The sequence below is a fragment of the Eubalaena glacialis genome, chromosome 11 (assembly GCF_028564815.1).
Source record: "Eubalaena glacialis isolate mEubGla1 chromosome 11, mEubGla1.1.hap2.+ XY, whole genome shotgun sequence".
Classification (NCBI taxonomy): domain Eukaryota; kingdom Metazoa; phylum Chordata; class Mammalia; order Artiodactyla; family Balaenidae; genus Eubalaena; species Eubalaena glacialis.
Window position 1 is genome coordinate 55,879,310 of NC_083726.1, and position 10,872 is coordinate 55,890,181.

The 10,872-nt window shown below is 36.1% G+C and overlaps 1 protein-coding gene across 1 annotated transcript in view; it reads left to right on the forward strand.

Annotated features, from left to right (window-relative positions):
* The window catches only part of TAFA2 (TAFA chemokine like family member 2), a 127,290-nt gene extending 117,217 nt beyond the window's left edge, over positions 1 to 10,073 (forward strand). The window contains exon 4 of the mRNA XM_061206647.1: positions 9,816 to 10,073. Within this exon, the coding sequence (XP_061062630.1) occupies positions 9,816 to 10,073 (258 nt within the window). The remainder of the gene's footprint in view (positions 1 to 9,815) is intronic.
* The last annotated feature ends 799 nt before the right edge of the window (positions 10,074 to 10,872 follow it).

Sequence of the window (10,872 nt, forward strand, 5' to 3'; positions counted from 1 at the left end):
AGATCTTGAACTCACCTCCTCCCATGAACACACTGAGTCTATAGTTACATATGAAGCAATTTCTTCTGAACCAACTCTAAAGGCTGGCTGAGCAACTCCTATACATTGGGCAAATTAGAAAAGAAAAAAAAAAAAAACATATCAAAGTGAGTAGGAGAGGCTGGGACACAGTCTCACCGTAAACCCTACCTCCAGCACAGCAACTCACAATGGGAGGGAACTCAAACCCTGGAGCTTCTCTCTGAAGCTCCATAAGACCCACAAGGCTGTAGAGAACTGAGGAATGGCTATTAAAAGGCTTGCACACTTGGACTTACCTGCTCTAAGGTCCAGTGCAGAGGCTGAAGATTGCACCCAGACTTTAAGTGAGAGAGGCTCATTTGCTCATATTAAAGTGTCAGCCTGAGGGGCAAGCATCTAATTTAACACACATTTAGGTGCCTGCTGGAATATTCATCAGGGATGGAGAATGATAACATCATCTTCATGCTCTCCTTCTGCCTTGCTTCAGCTGTCAGGTGCCATGTTTGTTTCTTTTTTTCCCTTATGGCTGCCATCTTTACACTCCTTGTCTGCCATGCTCCAGAGTGCCAATATCCCCTAGAAGAGAGCTTTTATATGCATCTGATGTCCTGGTTTTGTCTGGTGCCCTGGTTTTTGCCGCTGCCACCCAGGGGACATGCCTTGATCACCTGGCACCGGAGGCTAGGGGACTTACATTTCCTGGTCTCATAAGATTGTAACAACCAGAGCAACAATTCTTGACAAGCTTTTACCCTCAGGACACTGCACAGGTAGCAGACTAAAACACAGCCCCAGTCTCTCAATTTTTGTGACAGCCACCCAGGGGACACTTCCAGGTCACCTGGCTCTGGTGGCCAACAGAGCTTACACTTGTGGTCCACAGAACTGTACATATTTGCATACTTTAAAAACTGCTGCCTGAGAGTCTGGCTTACATTCAGCCTCAATCTCGGTACTTCCTAAGAACCCCCCTTTGGGACACTGGCCGGTAATGGTATACCATTAAGTACTGGGAGCTAATACAAATAAAATAGACTGCTTGGACAATCACAAAGGTTTGAGAGACAACCAAGAGCTAGGACAGGGTTGAGAGGTAAGGCTTATCTCTTAAATGAGGCCACTCCTTCAAGACTGGGAGAGTTGGTTGTTTCATTTGATGTGTAGAAACCAACATAGAGTCAAAAAAATGAGGAATCAGAGGAATATGTTCCAAATGAAAGAACAAGATAAAACTTCAGAAAAAATTACCTTAGTGAAATGGAGATAAGTAACTTATCTGGTAAAGAATTCAAAGTAATAGTATTAAAGATGGCCACTGAACTTGGGAGAGGAATAAATGAACACGGAGAGAATCTCAACCAAGAGATAGAAAATATAAAAAGTACCAAATAGAAGTCACAGGACTAAGGCCTATAATAACTGATCTGAAAGATACACTACAGGGGTTCAACAGCAGACTAGAGGAAGCAAAAAAGGACCAGTGAACTTGAGAACAGAGCAGTGGGGCACACCCAGAGCAGCAAAAAGAAAAAAAAAGAATGAAAAAAATGTCAAGATAGCTTAAGGAACTTATGGGACAATATCAAGCAGACTAACACTGGCATTATGGGATCCCAGAAGGAGAAAAAAGAGAAAAGGGGGAAGAAAAAAATTTTTTGAAAAAAAATTATTTTTAATTTTAATTATTAATTTTTGAAAATTATTTGAAAAAATAATGGCTGAAAACCTCCCTAACCTGGAGAAGGAAACAGACACATTCAGGAAGCCCAGAGAGTTCCTAATTAGATGAAAACCAAATAACCCAATCTATACACATTATAATTAAAATGTCAAAAGTTAAAGACAAGGAGAGAATCTTAAAAGCAGCAAGAGAAAAACAACCTGTTACGTAAAGGAACCCCCACAAAACTATCTGCAGTTTTCTCAGCAGAAAGGAAGTGGCATGAAATTTTCCAAGTGCTGAAAGAAAAAAAAAACCTACCACCCAAGAACACTCTACTTGGCAAAGTTATCATCAGAATTGAAAGAAAGATAGAGTTTTTCAGACAAGCAAGAACTAATGAAGTTAATTATTAAACTGGCCTTATGAAAAATGTTAAAGGGACTTCTTGAAAGTGAAAAGAAGGAGCACTAATTAGAAACAAGGAAACATATAAAAGTATAAATCTCACTGGTAAAAGGTAAATATATATAAAGGGTAGTGAATTAATTACTTATAAAGTTATTACTTAGACTAAAAGATAAAAGTAGTAAAAATAACTGTAACTACAACAATTAGTTAAGGGATACACAAGATAAAAGGATGTATAACGTGACATCACAAACACAAAATGTGGGGTGGGAGAATAAAAATGTAGAGCTTTAGATGTATTTGTTCTTAAGTTGTTATCAACTTAAAATAGAGAATTATAAATGTAAGTTGATATATGTAAGCCTCAAGGTAACTGCAAAGCAAAAACCTACAGACAAAGAGAAAGGGATCTGAGGACATCACTAAAGAAAGTCATCAGATTACAAAGGAAGAGAGCAACAGAAGAAGAAATTAACAGAGAGGAACTACAAAATAGCCAGAGAAAAATAACAAAATAACAGTAAGTCCATACCTACCAATAATTAAATGTAAATGAGTTAAATTTTCCAATCAAAAGATATAGAGTGGCTGAATGGATTAAAAAAAAAAAAAAGAGGACCCGTCTATATGTTTACTACAAGACTCACTTCAGATGTAAGGACACACACAGACTGAAAGTGAAGGGATGAAAAAAATTCCATGCAAATGGAAACCAAAAGAGAGTTGGGATAGCTATACTTATATCAGACAAAATAGACTTTAAGCCAAAGACTGTAACTGGAGACAAAGAAGATCATATATAATAATAAAAGGGTCAGTGTAACAAAAGGATATAATATTTGTAGATATTTATGTACCCAACATAGGAGCACCTAAATACATAAAGTCAATATTAACAGACCTAAAGAGAGAAATAAACAGCAATGCAATAAAAATAGGGGTCTTCAATACCCCATTTTCATCAATATATAGATCATCCAGATAGAAAATCTATAAGAAAACATTGAACTTAATCTGCCCATTAGACCAGATGGACTTAACAGACATTTATAGAACATTCCATCCAAAAACAGCAGAATACACATTCTTCTTAAGTGCACATGGAATATTCTCCAAGATAGATCATATGTTAAACAAGTCTGAATACATTTAAAAGGATTGAAATCATATCAAGCACCTTTTCTGACCACAATGGTATGAATAAAGAAATCACCTACAAGAAGAAAACTAGAAATTCACAAATATGTGGAGATTAAACAATATGCCAGTGAACAACCGATAAGTCAAAGAAATCAAAATAGAAATTAAAAAATATGTTGAGACAAACAGAAATGGAAATATAACCAACCAAAACTTATGAGATGCAGCAAAAGCAATTCTATGAGGGAAGTTCATAGCAATTAACATCTACATTAAGAAACAAGAAAACAAAGGATTAATCTCCAAGATTTACAAGCAGCTCATGCAGCTCAATAACAAAAAAACAAACAACCCAATCCAAAAATGGGCAGAAGACCTAAATAGACATTTCTCCAAAGAAGAGATACAGATTGCCAACAGACACATGAAAGAATGCTCAACATCATTAATCATTAGAGAAATGCAAATCAAAACTACAATGAGGTATCATCTCACACCGGTCAGAATGGCCATCATCAAAAAATCTAGAAACAATAAATGCTGGAGAGGGTGTGGAGAAAAGGGAACACTCTTGCACTGTTGGTGGGAATGTAAATTGATACAGCCACTATGGAGAACAGTATGGAGGTTCCTTAAAAAACTAAAAATAGAACTACCATATGACCCAGCAATCCCACTACTGGGCATATACCCTGAGAAAACCATAATTCAGAAAGAGTCATGTACCAAAATATTCATTGCAGCTCTGTTTACAATAGCCAGGACATGGAAGCAACCTAGGTGTCCATCATCGGATGAATGGATAAAGAAGATGTGGCACATATATACAATGGAATATTACTCAGCCATAAAAAGAAATGAAATGGAGGTGTTTGTAATGAGGTGGATGGAGTTAGAGTCTGTCATACAGAGTGAAGTAAGTCAGAAAGAGAAAAACAAATACAGTATGCTAACACATATATATGGAATCTAAGGGAAAAAAAAAAAAAAAAAAGGTCATGAAGAACCTAGTGGCAAGATGGGAATAAAGACACAGACCTACTAGAGAATGGACTTGAGGATATGGGGAGGGGGAGGGGTGAGATGTGACAGGGTGAGAGAGTGTCATGGACATATGTGCACTGCCAAATGTAGGATAGCTAACTGGTGGGAAGCAGCCGCATAGCACAGGGAGATCAGCTCGGTGCTTTGTGGCCACCTGGAGGGGTGGGATGGGGAGGGTGGGAGGGAGGGAGATGCAAGAGGGAAGAGATATGGCAACATATGTATATGTGTAACTGATTCACTTTGTTGTGGGGCAGAGGCTAGCACACCATTGTAAAGCAATTATACTTCAATAAAGATGTTTAAAAAAAAAAAAAAAAAAAAGAAACAAGAAAAATCTCAAAAAACCTAACGTTACCCCTCAAGGACCTAGGTAAAAAAGAACAAACTAAGCGAAAAGTTAGTAGAAGGACAGAACTAACAAGATGCAGAAATAAACGAAAAAGAGACTAAAAGACAATAGAAAAGATCAGTGGAACTAAGAGAGATTGAGAGAACAATATCAGTTATAATTTTATCAAAAAGAATAAAATACCTAAAATAAATTTAACCAAAGAAGTGGAAGACCTGTACACTGAAAACTCTGAGATATTGATAAAAAGAAATTGAAGAAGATGCTAATAAATGGAAAGATATACCATGCTCATGGGTTGGAAGAATTAATATTGTTAAAATGTCCATATTACCCAAAGCAATCTATAGGTTTAATGCAATCCCTATTAAAATTCTAATGGGATTTTTCACAGAAATAGAACAAACAATTCTAAAGTTTGCATGGAATCAAAACAAAAGACCCCAAACCAAATAAAGCAATCTTGAGAAAGAAGAACAAAGCTGGAGGCATCATGCTTCCTGATTTCAGACTGTATTACAAAATTATAGTAATCAAAACAATATGGTATGGCCATAAAAACAGACACATAGATAATTGGAACAGAATAGAGAGCCCAAAAATAAACTCATGCATATATACCCAGTTAATTTACAACAAAGGAGCCAAAAATATACAATGGGAAAAGGATGATCTCTTCAATAAATTGTGGTAGGAAAATTGGACAGCCACATGCAAAAGAATACATATGTAGATAAAAATTAACTCAGAATGGATTAAAGACCTCAATGTAAGACCTAAAACCATAAAACTTCTAGAAGAAAACATAGACAGTAAGCTCCTTGACAATAGCCAAGATTGGGAAACAACCTAATTGTCCATCATTGGATGAATGGATCAAGAAAATGTACATACGTGTGTATGTACATAGATACACACAAACACTTATATACATATATATATATACATATATACACACAAACATATATACAGATACAATCATACAATGGAATATTCAGCCATAAAAAGAAGGAAATCTTGCCATTTGGGACAACATGGATGAACCTTGACAGCATTATGATAAGTGAAATAAGCTAGACAGGGAGCAACAAATACCATATGATCTCTCTAATATGTGGAATCTAAAAAAAAACCCAAACACCAAGCTCATAGATACAGATACAGACAACAGATTGGTGGTTGCCAGAGGTGGGGGTTGGGAGTGGGCAGAATGGGTAAAGGATCAAAAAGTACAAACTTCCAGTTATAAACAAGTCATGGAGATGTGATGTACATCATGGCAACTACAGTTAATAATACTGTAGTGCTTATTTGAAAGTTGCTAAGAAAGTAAATCTTAAAAGTTCCCATAATAAGAAAAAAAACTGTTACTGTGTATGTGATGTTAACTAAACTTATAGTGGTGATCAGTTCCCAATGTATACAAATATTGAATCATTATGTTGTGTACCTGAAACTAATATAATGTTATATGCTATATGTCAATTATACCTAAATAAAAATATTTTAACATGTTTTAAAAAGAAGTAATATCTTTCTATATGCCTAGAAGATGTTTTTCATGTGTGCAGTTTGGCACTCTCTATGTAAATTTGGGGGATTTTTTTTTACTCTGTGTATAGTACCTATCAGTAGACATGGTATAACAAAATCATATCTAAATTATTCATTTGTTAATCATTTATTGAACATATAGTCAATGTCAGTCATTGTGTCAGGAACTAGATATCCAAAGACAAATATAGGCACAATATTTCTGCTGAATGGAGATGCCTCTTCTAATTACATATTGTCTTGTCCTATGTACAGTAGAAGTTTTGACATTTTTTTCTGGCTACTTTCTCTTCAGGCTACATTCCTCTTATATCTATCAGATAAAAGATTACTTTGGAAAGGGCAATCTTCTGAGAAGATATGTAAGGCAAGCAAGTAGTTTAAAAAGTTGTCATCTTAAATCATCTATGCCTAAAAGATGTGATTTTAATAAGAAAACTGTTACAACACCAAAGAAAATAATCTCATTCTTTAGTCACAACACATACCACAGAGCTAAGAAGTATAGTCATAAAAACATTGTGGCGCTCTATGCCTAGATGCTTAGCCTAATATGTAAGCAAAGAAGCTTTGTGCCTTGGGAGGGGAGTGAGCAATGATCTATGTTTAATTTAATAGGACTTTTGCATGAAAAAAACCCCACACTAATTGCTGAAGACTCTAAGAAGGCTTCAAGAGTTCTATTAGCTTTGCCTTAAGCACTCTCAGTGGATACATTGTCAGGAGCTACTGTCTGTCTGTCTGTTTTTACAACGGGTCCCCTTTGCTTCAGTGAGAAACTGCTGCTGTGTTCCGTTGAGAACATCTTCAAGGATGGTGTAATGATTAAGAAACCAACTCTCTAGAGTTAGGTTACTTGAGTTCACATCCTGATTCAGAGTAGCTAGCGGCTTTGAGCAAGTTGCTTTACATCTGTGCTCCTCAATTTGCACATCTGTGGAATTGGGGCAACACTATCCTCACCACATAGGTTCCTTATTTGGATTAAATGAGTTAATATTTGTAAAGCACTTAAAACAGTTCTTGGCCAAGTGTAAGGGCTATATGTGCTTGTTAAGTAAAATAGATAAATCAAGCAAGAATAGGCTCATAAAATGGGCCAGTTTTCTCATAACTCAAACATGAATATTATTATTCCACAGAAGTCAGTCTTGTTAAATAAATACTGTTGTAGAGGTTTCTCAAGACTTCCTTTACCACCTCCATTCACATTTAAACAAGGGCTTTAAAGAGAAAACACAGGTTCCTTGAGGTTGGTCTGTCTGTATCCATTCGCTTTTGGATTAGCTACAAAAATTCATCCTAAACCATGGAGATGGAATAGGTGGATTCCAGTGCCTGTAATGGCCACAGGATCTGGGCCATACCAGTTACCTATCACAGATGGGCCTGGTGGGAACTTTTGTAGTCATCACTTGTAAAGGTACCTTTCCCAGGTTTATGCTGCAGGAATAGAAACAGTTTCTCCTTTCGTGGCTTTTCAGCAACTTCTTTTGTGGACTTATTGAAGCTACAAAGCGAAGGAGGCAATTTTTTTTTCTGCAATTGCAAAAATTGCAATTGCAGCAAATTGCAATCGTTGACATATACTCCACTGGTATTTTTATATCCACTGGTACAGTTCAAAGACAGACCCACAGAAAGTATCCCTTTATGGTTAAAATGTTAACTTGAGAGGGAGGATGTTATGTTGTGGTATACGTGCTGGGTTGTTCGGGGGGGGGGTTCATTTAAATTTTTTGTAGTTGTTTGCCTGTAGCAATTTAAGGTGGGGTTAGCTAGGAGTAGTTGGCGCAACAGTAAAGGACAGTTTTATTGAAGGCGGAGCTACCCTTGCCCATTTTGCTATTGCTAATACATTAATGCTCTTACTAAATCACAAAAACACCACGTAGAAACTGATACTGAAAGTGTTTATAGATATTCAGCAACTAGCAGAGGCCACTAATTCCTATTTATGGAATAACAAATAAAACCTAATTGATTTTTTTTTAACCCCAGTACATTTCAGACAAAATGTGTTATACGTAAGTTTTTGGTCTCAGGAAATAAAAAATTGTGTTAGATCTTATGTACATAATGTACCTTCTTCATAATTTATCCTTGCTGTAATATAACCTTTGAAAATAAAGCAGATGTGGCACAGGAAATGCATAGCATTAGAAAAGACAACCATAACATCAAAGAGCCAGAAATACGTTCACACTTAATGCCTTATTATATAGTTAGAGTTCATATTTTATGAGTGGAATAATGAGAATAATCTTGAGCAGCTAAACTTTTGTTTTTTAAAATATTTATTTCAAGTACTGATCGAAAGTGTTTGTTAGGATTTATTGTATTCTCACTACAGGCATTATTGCATTTAACCTTCGCAGTAGTGTGAAGAGATAGGGATTATCTCCATGTATAGGGAAGAAAACTGAGGTTTTTTGGTAGTGAAATAACAGGGCCACACAGCTGACGAATAGCTAACTCAAGATAAGCCCATGCCTTGCTGACGTTCTTAACCACATGCTCTTAACCATTGCTTATAATACTGCCTACCTGATTCTCTGAAAATCCTAAATTCATCATTTTCTTCATCATCGGCAGCAGCAGGTGAACATTCAGTATGAGTATTACCTCTTAGACAACTTTTAATTATTCATGGTAAAGAAAATTTTTTTTAATTAGGGGAAATTGAAATTCATAGACAAGTTTAGGCAAAATTGGGGACAATTCCATTATAGTAGAATTTTCAATTATAAACTAATAGAAATAACCAAAAAAATTCAGTAAATGAACCCTATACTTAAGAGAGTATTAGTAATTAGTTTTGAAATAGATCTAAATTTTGTTAGAAGCCTCTTTGCCTTCTTATTATAACAAGTCTTTTATCTCAAAGGTAATAGTCTATGCCATGGCTTTAATTGATTCTCAGAGTTCATGATCTTGGATTACAATACTAACTGATAATATTATAGTCAGTTTTTCACATTACAACCTCTGTGTCTCATCTTTATGATGGATAAGTTGAAGAAGTTAGTACAGAGCTATATCTAGGAACCCTTCTTCAATGCCAGCCTTAAAAATTTATTAGCAACTTGATGTGATTGAATGGGTTTCAGAAACGTTTTAGGCTTCAAGGTTTGTTCCTTTTTTTGCCTGAATTCCAGTGGCTCATATTCTTATATCAGACAGTCACTCATTCATAGCTTGAAGATTTCAACATTCAGGAGTTATTTACCAAAATTCAAATTTCCACAATAAGGGTAATTACTCTATGTAGGTGATAATATAATTTATTGTCCATATTAGGACTTATTTCCAGGATAGACCCAACAGGAAGTCAGGACAACAGGTGTAAATCAGGACTATCCAAGGCAAACTGGAAAATATAGTCACCCCAAGTGTAAGTAACTATTAATTAATTTCTTTTTTAGCATTAGATGAAAGTAAGTTTGGAGAGAAGACTCAATCTAAACATGATTATAATGCAGAGGTGCTATGTGCGTAAATACCAAAGATAAATTTCAAATGTTACATGATTTGTTGCATGACTAATCAACACCAAGTTCACTGTTAAAACTGAACCCACGTAACTTGACTTTCACTTTTAGTAATGGGTATTTTGTAATATGGTTAAAGTACGCCTTCTTCTCCCCTTCCCCCAACAGGAGATTGAAGAGCGTAACAAAATATAAGGTAGTATACTTGGAGGCTTTGAAAAGCCAACAAGAAAGTGAAGAACTTCTTGTCCAGAATCTAGGGGAGGATGAAGACCAAGAGAGATTAGTCCAGTTTGGAGTTACTAAACCCATGGAGGTTATTGTCAGTGTTAGAGAGAGTACAAAAGAAGGAAGTCAGAAGAGGAGAGGAAAAAGGAATCTAGAACAAGTGGAATAAATAGCAAGTACTTGGTAGTTAGTAACCCAAATTTATCAGTGATTATATCAAATGCAAGTGGCCTAAATGATCCAGTTAAAAGGCAAATACAAGGATTGTCAATCTGGATCAAAAATTCAAAACAAGTATACGCTATTTAACAGGCGTGCCTCTGAACTATAAAAATACAGGAAAACTGAAAGTTTTTTTTTAATTAATTATTGTTTTATTTATTTATGGCTGTGTTGGGTCTTCGTTTCTGTGCGAGGGCTTACTCTAGTTGCGGCAATCGGGAGCCACTCTTCATCGCGGTGCGCGGGCCTCTCACTATCGCGGCCTCTCTTGTTGCGGAGCACAGGCTCCAGACGCGCAGGCTCAGTAGTTGAGGCTCACGGGCCCAGTTGCTCTGCGGCATGTGGGATCTTCCCAGACCAGGGCTCGAACCCGTGTCCCCTGCATTGGCAGGCAGATTCTCAACCACTGTGCCACCAGGGAAGCCCTGAAAATTTTTTAAAATGGAAAAGATGCACTATGCAATCACTAACCTAAAGAAAGCCAATGTAATAATACTAGTACTAAAGAAGAATTTGTGACAAAAGTTATTGCTAAGGAGGGACATTTCCCAATGATAAAAGGTTTAATTCCTCATGATACCAAGAAACTACATGATAAGTGACTTACTGCATACATTAGTGATTGCATGCTACTTCCATTTTTACTAGAATAAGTAAAAATAACATTAAGTTCTCACTATCATCAAGTGATATCATCAAGTGATATTATAAGCACTTAATACATATTAGTTCACTTAATCTTCACA